Here is a 19896-nt window from a genome sequence, read left to right as displayed (position 1 = left end):
TGCCCTGTTAGTGTGAGTCAAATTTGACCCACTTCCCGATTTCCGATTGAGCTGAAATTTTGCTTATATATGTAAATCGGATGACAATGCAATATTATTATGATGGCATGGAGCTGATCTGATGATGGAGACAGGAAGTGATTATAGGATCTCTGTGATAATTTATTACAAACTAATTGTGTTTGGAGTTGTTAGAATTGTCTCGATGAGTATTAGTTGCTTGTGGAAAGAAAAGTACGGTAAGCGATAATGCTTACCGTAAATACTTTTAGCCATATTAATACAAAAATATATACTGTCGATTATCAGAAACATTTTCGAGTAGATATTGCGCAATTGAAAGTATGAAATTATTTTTTTATAGTTGACGATGATCCTTATGTCATTATGCAATCGTGCGATGGCCAAGTCATTATACGTATTAAATTTATATATAATTAAAGATATATAATATTGATGCGGTTTTAACACCCCCTGGCACTGACTAAAATAACCGACTTTGTATCACATTTTACATCTCAAAACTTTTTTGTCATAGAAGAATTGCGTTGCGAGACTTGCATCTTTTTAAATGTAATGTTTTTGATGGGATTAAATTGTTTGACTGTACCTCATTATGTACGTAATGGGGGACATTGCTCGTTCAAATGAAATTCTAAAATATTAACACGTCTGCCTTTATTTAAATAAGTAAATTATAATTACGTAACTACGTACTAGGTACAATATTTAATCAACAGTAGGTATTTGTTTAGAATTTATAAAGCGTTTACGCTCAAAACGTCCTGCTGGCCTTATAATGTGGATGTACCTATTCTATTTTTTTGTATTACTTCATGAAAGAACTCATAACTCGGCAAATATAACGAGTTTTTTATTGTGAATCTACCGGCCAGGACCGTAAGGTTAATAAAAAATAAATAGCGTTTTGAAAAAATTTAATGGGTTTAGAATATCGAACCAGTACACCCAGGATTCCCAGGAACCAAGCTAGGTGCCTACGGCGGTCGGAGGTCAGAAGTACCAGCTTCAACGTCAAGGTCAAGTGTATTCGCCTGTGGCGTTTCTTACGTGACCACAGAATAAAAGTAGGCTTTCAGATCAGCCCGCGCCGCATGGCGGACACAAAATATTGTACTAGTGATAGGCGAGCGGAAAGTTTCCTTTATGGGTACTGAGAATATTTCCGCAATATTCTCCTGACGTGAAAAATAGGGAAATTAACATTTTTAGGGTTCCGTACCTCAAAAGGAAAAACGGAACCCTTATAGGATCACTCGTGCGTCTGTCTGTCCGTCTGTCACAGCCTATTTTCTCCGAAACTACTGGACCAATTACGTTGAAATTTGGTATACATATGTAAGTTTGTGACCCAAAGACGGACATGTAACGTAAACAAATGAATTTTAAACATGGAGGCCTCTTTTGGGGGGTAAATGAAAAAATAAAGTTTTTCAAACTATATCATGTTAGATATATATCAAATGAAAGAGCTCATTGTGAGAATCACAGATAGATTTTTTTTATAATTTTAGGATAAACAATTTAGGAGTTATTCAAGAAAATAGGCAAAAAATGACCATTCCCCCCCTTTATCTCCGAAACTACTGGGTCTAAAATTTTGAAAAAAATACACAAAATAGATCTTTACCTAAAGATTACAGGAAAACCTATTAGAAATGTGCAGTCAAGCGTGAGTCGGGCTTAATTACTTAGTTTTTGATCCGACCCCTACGGGTTTTTTTAAGGACATTTCACTCACGTTTCACATAAAAAATACATTGTTTAATTTTTAATTTTCACATTTACCCCCCAAAAGTGGCCCCAATGTTTAAAATTCATTTGTTTACGTTACATGTTCGTCTTTGGGTCACAAACTTACATATGCATACCAAATTTCAACTTAATTGGTCCAGTAGTTTCGGAGAAAATAGGCTGTGACAGACAGACAGACGCACGAGTGATCCTCGGGTTCCGTTTTTTCCTTTTGAGGTACGGAACCCTAAAAAAGTTAGTAGGTAACTAGGGATACTATGTGACCTCAACAATGAACTTTCGAAGAAACCAGTCTCATCGAGGGGACTAATTGATGCGTTCACATGCAGTTATAATTTGATCTAACAAAGCTATCACTTAAATATATACCAATCACTAAAATGCATTTTTTTGCGAGAAACAACATACAGAAATGCTATTTATACACCATGTTTCCAAAATAAAACATAAATAACCAAGGAAATTTCCCTGCAATTTATCAGAATTTTACGGTAATTTATGGAAATTTGCGAAAAATTCATGAAATTCAAGTGAAATGATCCTGGTTTCAACGTAAGGATAAGGAACCTTGTATTTCTTAAATATTTCATCATTAGAAAAAATCTAGTTTCTATACCTACAAAAACCGGCCAAGTGCGAGTCGGACTCGCGTTCCAAGGGTTCCGTACATTACACAATTTAAACAATGTATCTTTTATGTGAAATGTCTTTAAAACTAAGTAATTAAGTCCGACTCACGCTTGACTGCACATTTCTAATAGGTTTTCCGGTGATCTATAGGTAAAGATCTATTTTTTGTATTTTTTCAAAATTTTTGACCCAGTAGTTTCGGACATAAAGGGGGGGGAATGGTCATTTTTTGCCTATTTTCTTGAATCCCTTCTAAACTATTTAGTTTAAAACTATAAAAAATATATATTTGAGATTCTCACAAAGAGCTCTTTCATTTGATATGTAACACGATATAGTTTGACACTTTATTTTTTAATTTTCTCATTTACCCCCCAAAAGTGGCCCCCGTGTTTAAAATTAATATGTTTACGTTACATGTCCATCTTTGGGTCACAAACAGACATATGTGTACCAAATTTCAACTTAATTGATCCAGTAGTTTCGGAGAAAATAGGCTGTGACAGACAGACGCACGACTGATCCTATAAGGGTTCCGTTTTTTCCTTTTGAGGTACGGTACCCTAAAAACACGAGCTTTTAGATCAATTGCCAGTTTTGGAAATGTTTCCGTAACATTATCGAGAATATTCTCTCAATCGGAAATATTCTCGGCAATTTCCCATCACTAGACGGTACGTAAAATCGGTATCTCGTAAGTATGGAATCCAATTCCATACTATACTCGTAAGGTTCTTTCGTTGGATAAGTACTGAATGAGGACGAATGATAATGTAAATAATGACACTTAATAGGTAATTAGGTACTATTTGATCTTCAAGCTCTAAAAGAATGTTGCTGAAGAATGAGCATCTCTCTTTCATGAATGAACCTTTCCAGGCAATTGGAAAACATGCGTCCTCAGCGTCACCAGGCCAACTGAACGCTCTGCCCTAACGCTTACAAGGCTAAAACAACTCTCAACATACAACGAAACTGTTCATAATGAAAAAGTATGGGTTGCGTAGAATGTTTCAGTCGTAGAATTTATTAGAATTCATCAAATTATTTAACCAATTTGTAAATATATTTCACATCAATTTTAACTACAATAATGTCAACTAACAATACACTCATGTGCCGGGGTACCAATTTCGAATAGGTTTGCAAACTCATTAAGCAATCTAAGCATGGAATGAAATTGCCGCTATTCGGATGGACACTAATGTAATCCTACAAATAGGCCTTTCGGTAGGTTATACGTGGGCATAAGTAAACTTGACTTTAACGCACAGGTTGAGCACGCTCTCCAGCACCAGCAGTGTGCTTGGTCTCCAAACCCCCAACATACATTACCACAATAATGAGTGCTCAATCTAAGACATAAAGATAAAGTTATCACTTATGCCTGTATAAAGAGTAGGTTAATATGTATACGCGGAAGAATTACTTTCTTAACAAAACGGAACAAATTGCATCGCAAAACTCCTTAACTTCTATCTGTGAGAATCCTGGGCACATTTACACTAAAAAAGTACAAAATCGATAAACCCTTCTTAAGTCCCGACATTTATTCGCACCATTCCATATATTAATAGGCTACTGTGATTACAGGCTAAAATTAGTAGATAAGTATACCGAGGCGAATCGGGTCAGACTAGAAATCATGTTGATATTGAAAATATTGCGTACATAACTGACGTCGCAAGCTAACAGAAGAGTTGTACAGCGCTATTATAGTGCACTTGTATCAATGCAAATAATGCAATATTTCAAATATCAACGGATTTTTCATCATGTTCCGTTTCACCCTGTGATCCGATTCGCCTCGGTTTACCCAAAGTAGCAAAGGTTACCTACGAAATTTCATAGCGTAAATGTACGTGCCTTTAATTTTATGTATTACATATTATTACCAAAAAACAGTCTGACGTCTGTAGGCAGCCATGAATAACGGGTTTATTCCCATTGGGTAACCACCAGTTCTCAGTTGTTACCAGTGCTAACAACTGAGAAAAAAAATCTTAATTAGAACTGTTACCACTGGTAACTAGTGGGATTAACACTGAATAACATTATTTAGAGGTTGAAAAGTTAGAGGAAGAAAATGGAAGGTACTTGTCCTTATTCCTTTAGTTTTAGAATCAAATGAGAATTACCGAATTAATATTCGACATTGTCGTGGGCTGCTATCTAAAGAATAATCATGTGCCAATTAAATAGCTACAAAATAACGAGATTGATTGCTATCTTAAATCTAGTAGAAAGAAATGTATATAAATGACACATTGCCTAATTTTATTTCTTACACTTATAACAATGGCTGATGCAGACCAGAAATAAAATACATCGAATACTGTGCATCACTGAGATCATTCCGAAACTTAACCTAGTTAACATATTTTTTTTTAGTAAATTAAAATAAATCAAATACGGATGACCGGTGCAAACAGTAAACCGCACGAACCTGTCGTGAAGCTTATCCGTATTTGCATGCTGATTACAAGAAATGATCTATTTGTTTCTATTTATTTATCATAAAATATATTTCACGTTTAAATACTATTGCTTAAAATTAGGAATAAATAGCTTTCTTATTTGCACATCACGAAATCCAGGCCATAAAAATATGTAATGGAAATGCTACATAGTACACAATGACAACATGATGTTCATAGCGGACAATCTAAAGATCTCTAATGGCTCCTCTACACGATGGGCCGTTATAGTCGCCCTCTAAAATGGGCCAGCGTGTAGAGAGGGTAGTGGTGTCGGATGGCTTATGGCGCTGCGAGATGGCGAGGGGATGGCCACGGTGTCGATTTTCGTCCGCACATCAAAGGTAGTGGACCAGCGATGGTGCGTACGCATCTACACATGGCCCATTCCATAGTGCGTGCTCTCAACCATCACATGGCCACCTCGCTGGTCCAGCGCTGGGCCATTGTGTAGAGGAGCCATTAAATACACGTGTACCATGCAATTTTCTATAGGCTCTGTAGCATTACACTTAGGTATATATAGTAAATGCCTACATGTATACACACATTGAGATTCTTATAGTGTACAAAATACATATTTTATATTTATTTTGCACTTAAATCATACAAGCGTTGCAATTAGTTAAAACATATGTAGCTAATAATTACATTAAAATATCTTTCTCTTAATAGATACCTACATATAGAAATCGTACCTTTATTTTACATTATACACTTGTGTCCGTTCCCTTTCCGATTTTAAACAGGTTTTACACAAATAACATATTATAACTGTCAATAGAATATTTAAATAAAATACATATAAGGCGAACCGATGTCTTGACCATAAAACTACTTTATCCACACTGTTCGCATTATTTGTAATTCATACATACATACATATAGTTATGAGTAGGTAAGTCAACACAACATTAGTCGCACTGATATTAGGTATATTAGTCGTCGAACTACATATATAGTTTTAACGTTTACGTTACGTTTTACCGAGTCGCCAGTCACATACCACTCACGGAGAAGGAAGTATCTGAATGTTAACATTCAAGCATGCTTATTATTTCATTGCATACTTATTGTTAGCCTGCTGCCATTATTAATAACAAATTCCCTACACGTATCAATAAATACTTTACATCATGTAATTCATTGTACATATTGTAATATAAGGGATAAAGTATGATTTTTTCCAGTATTGTCTTTCATACCTATTGATTCATTATTGAAATAAACATGTTGAATGGTGTGTTTGTACTTATTTATATAATCGAGCATGTGTAAATGGCGTTTGAATAACCCGTTGAAAACTGAAATCAGTTCACTTCATCTTTGTTTTTTTTTTTTTTACTTTCTATACTTCTAAATTATGATTGAATATGTTTGTCCGCATATATTATGCCTTTAAAATTGAGATAAGTAATTATAAACTAATTCGTAATAACTTCGTAAAACATATAGCAGCGCCCTCTGTAGTTAAAGGCCCCTTTACTCCGTAACAGCAACTAACAATCTGTTTAAAGTAAGGACGCTAACCACGATAAATCTCGTACATTGACCCGCTATTTCCTATCTCTATCGCCCCGCTCGCACGGTGGCATTAACCGCCGACACAACAGAGACAGCAATATGTATAATTAATTATGCGCGAGCGATAGATAGGAAATAGCGGGTCATTGTTGTCGCGTCATAAAAAAGTTTGAAAATGCCTTAGGAGATAAGATAATATGGAATGTATGGGCTCCCTTACATTCCACGACTTCTCTTTCCGCACAGACTATTATGTATACATATATATTTTTTAAAGTTAGTTTCATATTTATACTTTCATCCGTAATATCTATTGGGGGTAGGCATGCAGATTATTTATACGGTACATAAACAAGTAACAAACACATATTTATGTACAACCACAGGTTTTAAAAAATAAATATTTATTAAATAGGCTAAATACTAAAATATTTACATCAAAGATATTCCCAGCAATCAAGCAACACAATGGTTAAAAAAATTGTACCTACATAATATTAAGTACCTACTTCCATTTAGGTTCGTATCCCTGTTGGAGCCGGTAACAAGGGTACCTATGAACTGAAAAAAATTGAAGTAGGTCGATTTGTCAATTCAGTTATATGGTTAAAAATCTATTTAATCTTAATATATTTGAATAAAAGTTGTTGTTATAATTTTACACAACTCGAAAAATAAAACCAAATAAAAATGTTCAAGCTCACCGTCCCAGTTGATTCTTTTGTCTGACCGAAAATTTGGCTACTCTACACGTTTTACCAAGTACGTTGCGGAGATGCTACTCAAAACGAAGTGAAACATGTCGAACGATTTTCGACTTAAAATACGTGAATAACCCGCTTTGATATATTTAATATGTCTGTGACTGCTTGTCATTTTTTTTGTTGGTACATAACTGAAATAGGATACACGTGCGGAAAAGAGGACATTCGAAACGAGTGGCGATAAATTAAAACACGACCGCAGGGAGTCGGAGGGGTCGGAACTCGGCGCGAGTATTTACATCGCGAGGCCTTACAGCGCACATAACACGAATGCATTAGTACATTATTGTCGAGGCTCGCAAGTAGCCTTCCAGCCGAGTCATATATAGTGCTTTCTCAAAAATGGCGCAATAAATGCAAATATAATAGAAATATTTTACAGAAGCAACATTGTTATGTATATATTTTCACAGAAAAAAGTAAAAAGATTTGCTTTGCCGCCGTTTTATTTTTTTAATTAAAAATGGAAGTGTATTTTTCTGCTGAAAATACGCCAACCTATTTGAGACACCTAAATAGCCGCGGTACCAACATCATAATAATAAGTACTGATCATCTGTTTGGCTGTTTAATGGACCTATGCCTACATTTGATATGGCCACTTCAACTTTTAAAAAGTTTGGAACAACAAATAATGGAATTTGTATGCAACATTGCAGTCCCGAAATCGAGACTGCAATGTTTTTAACTTTTTAATTTTTTGACTGACCATAAACTACACACTTCGCGACCTACTTTTTAACTGGCAACGTCGACTTTGCCGTCCATTTTTGAGAAAAGATGTTTCCCGTCCTTCTGCGTCGCATCCCGTCGGCGGTGTCGCTGTGCACTCTGATGCCGCGCAACCAGTAGCAAGTGTTCAGAGACACAGTTGCAACCTGGATCAACTCGCCTCATTAAAGCAGTCAGTTCGGGTTCATCGGTACATTTTGAAAGGGGCGAGGAGTGATGCAGCTAGAAAATTGTGCGGCATTATCGAGAGTTGCATTGCCGTTAATGGGGTATACTAGTGGTGTGCTCTCCTATCTTTTTCTTACAGGGCCCTGAGGACTCCGGAACGGGATCTTTGACTGCGCAGGTCAAGGCAAACGTAGAGGCCTTCTCGTACCTGTCGCCGGATGATTGTGCTGTGGCATCTCGGTCAATCTCTCTCAACCGTCCGGACCATTGAGGCCAAAGTCCACGAGGGAGATTTGAGAGGAGCCGTCCGGCTTTTAATGAGTGAGGACACAGTCGCTCCGGCAGAACCAGACACTTTCGCGGCGTTGCAGTCTAAGCATCCGAGTCAGAGCCAGACCTTGACTGCCCTGCCTTGTCAGGCAAAGTGGAGGATGTGTCTCTGGCAGTTAGTTCTTTTCACAGTGGGTCAGCAGCGGGGTTGGATGGAACCCGTCCGGCCCACTTAAAAGAGCTGACATCAGGCACGTCTGGTGACAGTGGAGTGCGCTTGATGGAAGCACTGACTAGCCTGTGCAATTTTTTGCTTAGTAGGGAGCTGAACCCTCAGGTATGTCCTTATTTGTATGGGGCTACTCTAGGTGCGTTAAATAAGAAAAATGGGGGACTGAGACCGATAGCCATGGGGAGCACTTTCCGTCAACTAGTGGCCAAGCTTGGGTGTCGTGCAGTGAGAGGGGTGATGGCCTCTTATCTTCAGCCGCATCAGGTGGCTTTTGGGATGCAATTGGGGTACGAAGCGGCGATACATGCTGTACGTTCTTTTGTATTGAAACCGGAGAATGCCTGCAGCGTTATTATAAAACTCGACCTAATAACGCTTTGCAGGTACATCTTTCATTGGTCAGACTAGACACTAGGTATGATGTTACTTAACCTTTACTGGTCTACATCGATGTGGGTGGTGATATCTCCGAAGGTAGGTTCGTCCTTGAGGAAGGTCCCCGAGCGCTGCATGACGGGGATGTCCGCGGCCTGCTCGTGATGCTCCTGCCGGCTCGCGTGCTTGCCGCCCGCTCGAGTGCTCCTAGTATTGGGTTTCGCCTGCTTTTCTTTGGCAGTCTTCGTGACCATCTTGGCCTGGCTAGATTTAGTCGCGTTCATGAGAGAGCCGGGAACTTTCCTATCAACGAGTGCTCGGCGTTGCGTGTTGCCGGCTACGACGGTTTTGTTCGGCTGGTTGACTCGCCTCTGGGGCTCAGTGTTGTTGCCAGGCTGTAATTGTTTGGACGCTTGTTGAGATTTACTGCTTTGATTAAGATACACAGGTATTTTCGTTTTTATCTTATTGTTCAAAGCATTTTGAAACTTCGAAGACTGGATCGCTGTAACAAAAAAAAAATGTTGATATATAGAACTAAATAGAATTTGGTTTGCAGATTAATAACTATTTTAGTTATACTTACATTCGACGGAGCCCTTAGCGGTGTATTTTCTTTTAGTGTACGTAGCGTATTTGTTTGTGTTCTGCGACTCGCTGAGTGAGTCGGTGGAGGGCTCGGCGGTGCGCGGGCGCGAGGCGCTGGCCAGGCTGTCCTGCGACAACGCCGACTCGCGCGACGCGCGCACTAGCCGCGCTTGGATAGGACTGGAGTTCCGAGATGACTCACTCGACGATATCATTTTGTTCACCAGCTTTTTGGTCGCGGGCGATTTCTTTTCGCTTTCTTTGTACATTCGCGGCTCCAAGTATCTCGGCTTTGTATTTTCAAATAATTGAAACTGCCGCCCCCCTTTGCCCGCCAGCCGATCCTGCGACTGATTCGTTTTTGCCATATTATATTTGGCCCGCTCCTCCTGCGCTTTTGTCGTCCTGATTTTCGGGGTCATCATTTTTATAGGCTTCCGGTCGCGCAGGTCGCCGTTGCTTTTCAGCGTGTCAACGGAGCCGAGGTGGGCGGAGGGCCGCGGCGAGTACGGCACGAACGACTCGCGCACGTGGTCCATGTCGAGGCTCCGCGTCGCGACCGCGGCGGGGCCCCTGCCGGGCCGGGCGTGGTAGGCGCTGCGGCTCTTGCGGTCGTGCAGCGGCGAGGCGGCCGGGACCACCTGCGGGCCATACATGATGCAGCCGAGCTCGCGCAGCCGCTTTCTGAGCTCGGGCGGCAGCTCCTTGAAGGCTTGGGTGAGCACGGCGCGGGGTGCAGCGCGAACGAGTGCACCCTCGCACTGCACTCGCCAGCTGGCAGCGTGCGCGAGCAGCAGGTCGCCGGCGGGCGGCGGCGGGGGGTGGCGCGCGCCATCCGCGATGAGGTCGGGACGCGAGCGCTGCGCGATGGCCGCGGCCTCGTCCACGGGGAGGGCGGAGAGGAACGCGTAGGCGCGCGCGGCCTCGTCGGAGGGCGCCCACTCGATGGCGGCGGCAATGCAGTCGTGCAGGGCCTGCGAGGCTGCAGGCGACGCAGGCGCGGGAGCAGCTGCGCGCACGCCGCGCAGCACGGCCACCAGTCGCGGGGCTGCGAAGTGCGCCGCCGCGTTGACCAGCCGCCGGCACATGCGCGCCACGCACTCTGCCCAACGACTGTTTTGCAGAGACTCCACTGAAACAATAAAATTAAGTGCCTACGCTCGAATACATATACAATAGGAACAACTGGCCTAATGTCTGCCACCAATGGCCGATCTTGTTCAGTAATAAACACCAGAGTAAAAAGTACCTGGCATTACAGATCGAGGTGGTTAAAATTATAACAAGTAACCATTACTGCACAAAACATATCTTAAAAATTCGGTTATAGGTAATAAGCAGCAAATCAATAATTAGTTTACCCCATTATATAATAAGAGCCAACAGAAGTTACCAAATAGTTAATGTATGGAAATACAACTTCAAAAAATGTTTTTCTACTCATCGACTATAATCTGTGTATTATAACTTCATATGCAACACTACAACCTTAATCCTTTCAATGTTGGATAGTCTATGGCACTTCCGACTCAAGCACAAGAATTTTATCGATACGGTTTAGTCAATTATACAAATTTTGAAAAAAGAACTTCATACATATCAATAAAATATTTTATTTTATGTTGCAGTAGAAACAATTGCTTCATAAGTCAGAAACGCGCATGTGACACCCTTCATATAGCAACATCCATACCCTACGAAAACCGCTTAGCGTTGCTTGTTAGTCTCCATAGGCTACGGTGGCCAAAATCGAGAAAAAACTGTCTTAAATTGAATTTAGCAAGGACCTCACGGACGAGGAGGTGTCGTTGAGCAACCCGCCGGGGGCGCCGGGCCCGGTGGCCGGGGCGCGTACGAATATGAAGGTATCGCGGGCTGCGGCAGCTCTCGTATCTTAGCTGTATACTTTTGGTTTGTTTACCTATATGATTCTACTAGTTGAAAGTATATATTTTTTTTGTCTCGTAGAAAAAGTATTGTATACAATAGTGATATAATCAAGCTTTTCAATCTCGTACCTTACATAAGCAACTTAGCAAGCTTCGTTGCTTAAACACGGTACTCGACTGAAAAGCTCTCTATTATATCACGATTGTATAAAATACTATTATGTGGTCGATACCTGACATATCAATATTATTATTACAATTAAATTCTTTCAATGACTATGGAAGTTTCTCTGTTTTAGGAAAATGGTAAATGTGAATGAATCACCGTAAAGTATGTCGTCTGTATGTCCATCCGCTTGGCATTCATTCGGATGATTAACAATTTGAAATTGTACGAGCTAATATTTTTTAGGTTTGGGCGTTGCAGCGAAATAGTTTGCATGGCTTTTTATTCTAATATAACTTAAATTTATTTTAATTACTTGTGAATAAGCTTTTCATCGGTGAGGCGCCATGGAAGGAGAAAATTCACACAATATGCGATGTAGGTACTAGTAACAAATACCGATACTTTAAACTAGAGATGGGCCGAATATTCGGTAAATATTTTTATTATGTTTGGCTTATTGCAACATTGTAAAATGTAAGCTCATTCAGAACTTTTCAAGCACATACTCTCTTTTATCAGGTTAAGTCTTCTCATTGTCATTAAAACACATGCTGAGAGATGTTGAATCCATATGATATTTGATTATTTGGAAAACGTTGAAAATTAGTTTGCGAGACCCTTGCCTTTGCACCTGTTTGTTTCTAGGAAATAGCCTAGGAAGCAATTCATCTTTAGCTTCTAAAGTAATTGAAGCATTTTCAAATGGTTTATTAGAATGATACAGATAAACCGAATAATTCGGCGAATATTCGGTTTGGTAAGATCTGAACCGACGAACATTAGGACGAATATTCAAATTCGACAAATTGCATATTCGGCCCATCTCCACTTTAAACTAGCCATACTCAACCATTTTTTATGAGGATTACAAATACGGTTTTGCCTGACGGTTGATGCCAAGGTTATTATGTAACTTACGTATCTATACCAGGATCACCTCACCTGGCATTAGACTAATATTTTTAGTCTACGAACTGTCAAATCGTATGGGTTTAGGGCCCCTGGCGGGCCTCCTGAAAAAACCCGGCGGGCCGCAGGTTGAGTATGCCTTTAAACAGAGCCGCTTCATCTCGCCTGTGAAGCAGTAACATTACGCACCAGTTATAGCACATCCAAACACAGTGTCGACCAGATTGTCGGTGGTGAGGTTAATAATATGCTGCTGGTAGCACTTGTCGAGCAGCTCTTTGGGCAACGTGGCGAAGGCCTTGGTGGGCCACACCCTGGAGAAGTACTTGGTGATCCACTTGAGGCACTTGCGGTAGAGGTCGTCCAGGCTGTACACCGACGACAGCGGGAAGCACTCCAGCACACCGGCGGTGCACACGGCGCATGGCTGACGAACATTATTCATTTAATATACATTGCAACCCTGCGCTTTTCCCATACAAACGGAGTTTCGTTCTCATTTTAAAACTACGTGTTGGATTGTAATGAAACTTTGCACATACAATGACATGAGATCTGTAATTAGTTCATATAGCTCTAGTATATAAAACAAACGAAATAGAGCAAAACCAAGTTTTGTAAGAAAAACTTTTTAACTATTGTATCTGAACCTACTAAACTAGTTACAGACCTAGATATACCTTATCCTATTGTAAGTACAAAGTTTCAGAGCAATCTAGTTAGTCGTTTTAAAATGACAGCGTAACTACGTTTGTATGGAGAACCGAGCTTGCCGGGGATTCTTAAGTAGACTGGCTTGTAGTCTGGACGTAGACGAAAACTAACATAAGAACGATGAGATATCGGCAATTCGGCATACCGTGAAGCGGTTTTAATAGTTAGGCGAACTGGATAGTAGCATCATGGCGCCATGCATTTTGTGATAACCGAATACTCAAACGTTACCTAGCTTCAATGCCGATCCACAAATTTCACGATATACATATTCTTCTATTCAAAGACTCAATCAAGGAATATTTTAACGGCCTCTTAGCCTAGTCGGTACGTCGGTAGTGTCCCTGCCTGCAAAGCAGGAGCTCCCGAGTTCGAATCCTGGTAAGAATCACAGAATCTGTGACAAACACATAAATAAATGCCTGATATTTGATATTTGTTCCTGAGTTGTGGATGTTTTCTATGTGTTATTTAAGTATTTATCTATATATTTCTTATCTATTATATGTATATCGTCACCTAGTACCCACAACATAAGCCTTATTGAACTTACTGTGGGACTAGGTCGATTAGTGTAAGATTGTCCCATAATATATATATTTAGTTATATTGTAGGTATTATATACTTGTACTTGCGTTAAGTCATTTTATTTAGTTAGGTACGCAAATCAAGAAAGGTTACCTACTACAATACAACCCACTAAGTATGTAGCAACAACTGGATCGAGTATGCATATAAGTACGTCCCAATCCCACTACTAGTCACATGATATTGATAATAACCCTTGGTGGGTAAAAAACCGTATCGTACTTATAAACACTGGTTAGTTTTTTTATGCAATTATATAACATTGTCAAATTTTATTATTAAATTTGACATCTGTCTTAATAACAATATAATATTTTTATGGAGTAATAATAACATCAATAAATTGCTCTAATAATTAACTTCCATCAGTAGAGAAAAGCGGCAAATTTAAAAAAAAATGTAGGCGCGAAGGGTAATCGTCCCATAGCAAAATTAGAATTTTGCGCCTTTTTCAACTGACAAAGTTGTTTGACCGGCTAGCTAGCTAGCTAAAGTTTTCTGATGAAGTAGATGAGAAAGCTTCACAACACAAACCAGTAAGGTAAGGACTCACCCTGTGGAAGTGGTGACAGTAGTTGGCCTTGAGCGTGAACATGATCGCCTCCTTGAGCCCCTCGAGGCCGAGCATGTCAGCCAGCGTGGCCAGCTCCACGATGCTGATTGCGTCCGGGATCCGGGACACGCCCGAGTAAATGTGGCACAGCGCGAAGTGCACCACGTTGTATGAGAACCTACACAACGCAAACGTTACTAAACATGTTTTTGTATTACCTATTATCGGAAAACAGAATCGCTTCAGAAAACTCAAAAATTGTATCTACCTACCCAATAACATTAATTGAAGACAACTTACGGTGGCAAAACTATCACATTTCCCGCGCTCTCTACCCAGCCTCCACTCAGTATCCTGGCGAAGTACTGGCACCTAAAATTTCATAATCATGTAAACATTTTTCACTAGGCTAGATGTCAATTTTTTTCGTGGTCTCATTTGATCCTATTTCATGTGGATCAAATGTCTATACATAATTATTTAATTATATGTGGAACTATGTGTGCGAAGTCAGAAAAGGGTATCAAAGTTGATCATTCGGAATCAACGCTTAAAACACTTTCACTGTAGAAATGGTACTAAGAATTCCACGTTTAATTATTTTGTATCCGTTTAAACAGAATACTGTTACAACATTAAACTTGTACCTACGTCATTACATTTATTACAATTTATTTACTTCGATTGTGCTAAAAATAAAAATTCTACAAGTCAACAATATACGCACTGTTATTCCCGACAGGTTTAGAGGCCTTAAATACAATCCTTAGTATCCTTACCTAGACGACAAAATACACTTATGAGCCTTGATTCGTCTACCAGAAACTTCTACGATGACATCAGGTGTAATTTCTTCGAGAAACATTCGCAACAGATCCTGGCCCAGTCGCGACTGACAGAATCCTATAAGACTTGAAGTCTGGCTGGTTGTTTCCTCTGTTGTGCTGTTTTCTAAAAAAAATATAGTTCAAATAAATGAAAAAGTCGGATTGAACAACTATATAAGATCAAGCGCCTATAGCATACCAAGTGGCCTGGGTAGATGATAAAAGCAGGAGAGACTAGATCGACTCGTTTTTAGTCAGGTTGCTCGGTAGACTCTAGCTCGACGCCAGGTAAAAAAAAAACCGGCCAAGTGCGAGTCGGACTCGCGCACGAAGGGTTCTGTACCATTACGGAAAAAAAACAGCAAAAAAATCACGTTTTTTATGTATGGGAACCCCATTTAAATATTTATATTATTCTGTTTTTAGTATTTGTTGTTATAGCGGCAACAGAAATACATCATCTGTGAAAATTTCAACTGTCTAGCTATCACGGTTCATGAGATACAACCTGGTGACAGACAGACGGACAGCGGAGTCTTAGTACTAGGGTCCCGTTTTTACCCTTTGGGTACGGAACCCTAAAAATGGCAAACGCGGTTTTGACTACACGATAAGAACTGACCTACGACGGAGCGGCAGACGCTGCTCTGCACGCTGCTAAGCACCGACACGTCGGACGCGGGCTCGTCCGTCTCGCGGCCCGAGGCGCGCCCCCGCCCCTTGCTCGGCAGCGACCCCGGCATGCTCTTACTGAACTCGTTCTTCAAGTGGGGAAACAGCCTGTTCAGACTCAAAGCGTTCTCCGAATGAAATGAACTTGTAATATCGATAGGTCGGGAAATGCTTCCGCTTTGATTCCCCCAATTGTTATCCGGAATAGACCTAGTCATTCTGACGTTCGAAACTGACTCATCATACATCGTTGTGATTATTGTTGCATCACTTTTCGGCGCCGGTTTATCTAAATCAGACAGTTTGACGAATAGGTCCCCGGACTGGTCGATGCCCGTGGGCTCCTCGTGGATGACCACGTCTCGCTGGAAGGAGCTTTTATCTACACCAGAAACTCGAGATGGTCTTACTTTTTTAACAGGATCGGGCGTAATGCTGTTGTTGATTTCTGCAGCACTGGTTGTCGTTTCAGTCGCTGGACAGCGTATTATCTCGGAAATACTGATATTTAAGTCATTACAGAGCGTTTCATATTTTTCAAATGTACCGGGGCTGTTGGACTCTTTGTTGTTTGGAGCAGGTGATACAAAATTGTCAGTACAGCCCTTGATGGCTTTAGTTGCAACAGATTTAGGCTTTACATCAGTAGTCGTATGCTTTTTCGAATTCAAAGAGCAAGAGAGCCTGGCTGGCATCTCTTTTAAGGTAGATTTTTCGCCTAGATCGATGTACATTGAAAATATATTCTTCTTTTCACTGGAACTTTCAACTTCGTGGTCATTTTTTGGTGGTAAGGGGTCCGGTAAACATGACAAGTCTATATAGAATTTGTGACTCGATCTTTCACTACTATCAGAATCTAGCGAACTTCGGCTTTTATTTAAGTTATCGTTAATGCTGATACATTCATTCTTTAAAGATTCACACGCCCTATCGCCGGGTTTCTTTGCAATAAACTGAGAATTAGATGTGCTTTTCTCGCCATCCGATTTCGGGCTCATCGACATATCTACTACCCACGCAGAAGCAAAGGAGGAGGGCTTTGGGGATTTTCTGTAGTTATCTTCTTCTACTGGCGGTACATAAGCACCAGATACTATGGGAATATTTTCTATCCTTCTTCTAGGCATGGGGCTATCAGAATGACTACTCGATAATGGTAGGTAATCTTCTATAGATGCACCCCCTGAAACTATAGGCGATGATTCGTTGAATTTCTGAAGCTTTTTCATATTTCCTAGGCTTTCATATCCGGAAGTGGATAAGTCTATTCTACTTTCTTCTGAGTTGTACTGCTTCACTGTACAGACATTTAAAGACATAATGGAATTATGTGGAGTACTGGTTACGAATATGGTACTGGATACAGACGTATTCTTGTCATGGGGCTGGTGTGACGTATCCTCGTTGACGGTAGCCGTGATGCTTTCTGTCGCTGGCTGGTCGCGTAAGGCTGGCTCGTCATTTACGCACAGAGAATCTTCAGTTATGGGCGTCATTTCAAAAATGGTGGGAGATAAGTCCTTATGTGCTGACTCTGGGTCTTTGTTCTCCGGTTGTTCTAAGGAGTCTTCGTTGTCGTTGCTTTCCGACCAGTCGCTTGGACTTATGTCGTGTTTGGAGGTGGCGCAAGGGACTGGCTGACTAGGCGTTGGCAGAATGTGCGAATTTAAAATTGTGGCAGGTTCCATTGGATGGACTTGTATTTTGATAGTATCATCTTCTTCATCGGCCAAGCTTGCAGCATCAATGAAGCAAGAAGTTGACTTAAAAGGAGATTTTTGAACTAAACTGGGGCATAAATCCTCTGAAACAATAAAGTTCATTAAATAAATAGCACATACAAATTTAAACAAAACTGTATTTTCATTTTTAGTCCTAGCTTTTATAGCCTACTGTACTTTTGATGAAAGGTTTATTATTATGTTATTGTTTAGATATAACAATAATTTTGAGTCAAGGTTCCCACATGATTTTTATTAAATACATTTTTGCATCTACTAACAAAGTATGTTGCAAGACTTACGAACACAGGGGACAAGTAAAACTAAATAAAAGCCAATAAAAAAAGATCAGTTCTCATCACGTAAACTACCTATTAGAACCTAATAAAAACGCTTGGGTTCGTTTTAGTCACGTTTGTTACGTGTTACGTTTTGATGTCTAGTTTAGCAGATATTGTTGAATGCAGGTTTAATTATAGTAACATCTGGACTGTCAAGTTTTACTGGTCAATAATTAAACCTGAATTACCTTTCACGTCGTCGGCGAATGTATGCTGGCGTTCCTTTTTTAAGAACCTTTCACAAAGTTCTCTTTCGGCTAGTTTTGGTGGAAACACTGACTCCCACGAGCCAGTCTCTGAAGACAACGATGACGACTCCATTATAAATATTTCTTCATTCTGGCGTTGTTTTTCTTCCTTGGATGATTTACAGCATCCTGCATCTCTGTGTTTGTTCGATTGATTTATCTTCTGCCCATTCGTCTCCGCGTGAGAGTGCGTGCTCGCGGATGACGCATTGCTCGCACTCACTGCTTTTACTTTGTGACTCGGATGATTATCTACAACTGGACTGGACGTGAAGTAATGGGTGTCATCTATAGTCAAGTCGTGCAAAGTGCTCTCCGTAAGAGACAAGTCGGTTAACGTAACGTCCTTATGACTGCTAAGGCTCTCCATGAGGCCGGTGTTCTCCAAGCCGGAGTCGGATGAAGTGAATACGTTCTCCATTTTGGTGATATAGTCCCCAACATTTAACGGCGGAAGGGCGGCCGAAGAGCTGGCGCCGGGCGAGAAGGCGTAGGCGGCCGACAGGTAGTCCGAAGAGGAGCTGGGCTCGTCGGTAATGAGGCTGTCGGGCGAGTACGCGGACTCCGTGACCTTGTCGTCGCCCGCCGTCGGACTCGTCTGGCTGCTGAAGGTTATGCTAACCGCGCCGTTGCACACTATATCATTACCTCTTATCACTTCAGATCCGACGTTATCTTTACCATGACATTTAAATAAAATATCGCAACTGTTGGAATGTTTGACTATTTTGGAGGTATGACTAGAACTAAGAGATAACGATGTCGGCTTCTTGCTGCACTGCGAAGATTTCGCTCTCTTCAAATTGTCAGACTGTGTCTTTATAATAGAATGGAATGCGTTCGACAGTGCATCCTGTTCTATTAGTTCCTTTTCTAATAAGTTACCATCGATCGGAACCAAAGCGTAATATTCTTTTGTTAGTTCTGTGCTTGGACTAGAGCCTATAGTTTTCTGGCCCTTTTCAATATAAGGACTTAAACACTTGGGGGTTAAGAATACTTCGGCGTCCTCGGAATCTGCCTTATTTTTTGGAACTACTTTTATAACTTTAAATGTTTCGTTCAGGTATGCCAGTATTTCTTTCTCCTGATTTCTGATATTGCATTCAGTGTACACATCGCTGAAAGAAATAATTCTTGTTTTTAAATCATATACTTTAAATTTGAATCACAACAACTACAGGCCATGTGTTTATTAAGTCCTTGTGGTTCGCATGAACTCGCAAATATCATACCGATACAAACATGTTAATAGCAAAAACATAAATGACCATTGGTAGATCTTATCTCGTTGCATTAGTTAACTATCAAGACTTTAACATACTGTATTTTTTTGATTTTACAGCAAGTTTTTTTTTATAAAAAAGGAAGGGCTTGAATTCATACGTTTCATTCGTATATATCTCTTGCTCTGAAAGTGGGGTGCGTTGTTGTTTTAAAAAGTGCGCAAAAAGTGATACGTTTTCTGCTCTAGTGCAGAAAAGTGGTGTAATCCTCTGCGTCCCCATCCCACGAGCAACTGGGCGGAAACAAAATGGAAAAATAGTGTCTTTATTTCCCCGCCTGGAACAATTAGTAATTGTTATAACTTTACTAATCCCGCTTGAATCTTTTTTTATCAAAAATAATGTAACTAAATTGTTAAAATATATTATTCTTGATTTCTGTTGTTGATCTGTATTTACTCGATTTCGGGAACCAAAAGGATTACACCAAAAATATTTC

At 40.3% G+C, this 19896-nt stretch overlaps 1 protein-coding gene across 2 annotated transcripts in view; it reads right to left on the bottom strand.

Annotated features, from left to right (window-relative positions):
* Positions 1–661: 661 nt before the first annotated feature.
* Positions 662–19896, bottom strand: part of LOC134754150 (uncharacterized) — a 33304-nt gene continuing 14069 nt past the window's right edge. For both annotated transcript variants that reach the window (XM_063690249.1, XM_063690250.1), the window contains 8 exons: positions 18112–19292; positions 15809–17665; positions 15139–15310; positions 14660–14731; positions 14360–14537; positions 12693–12930; positions 9535–10668; positions 662–9453 (listed from right to left, as the gene is read on the bottom strand). In XM_063690249.1, the coding sequence (XP_063546319.1) occupies positions 9008–9453; positions 9535–10668; positions 12693–12930; positions 14360–14537; positions 14660–14731; positions 15139–15310; positions 15809–17665; positions 18112–19292 (5278 nt within the window). In that variant the 3' untranslated portion in view covers positions 662–9007. The remainder of the gene's footprint in view (positions 9454–9534; positions 10669–12692; positions 12931–14359; positions 14538–14659; positions 14732–15138; positions 15311–15808; positions 17666–18111; positions 19293–19896) is intronic.

Source organism: Cydia strobilella, chromosome Z (assembly GCF_947568885.1).
Source record: "Cydia strobilella chromosome Z, ilCydStro3.1, whole genome shotgun sequence".
Lineage (NCBI taxonomy): Eukaryota > Metazoa > Arthropoda > Insecta > Lepidoptera > Tortricidae > Cydia > Cydia strobilella.
Note: the sequence above shows the minus strand (reverse complement) of the source record. Positions and strands in the feature narration are given on the sequence as shown.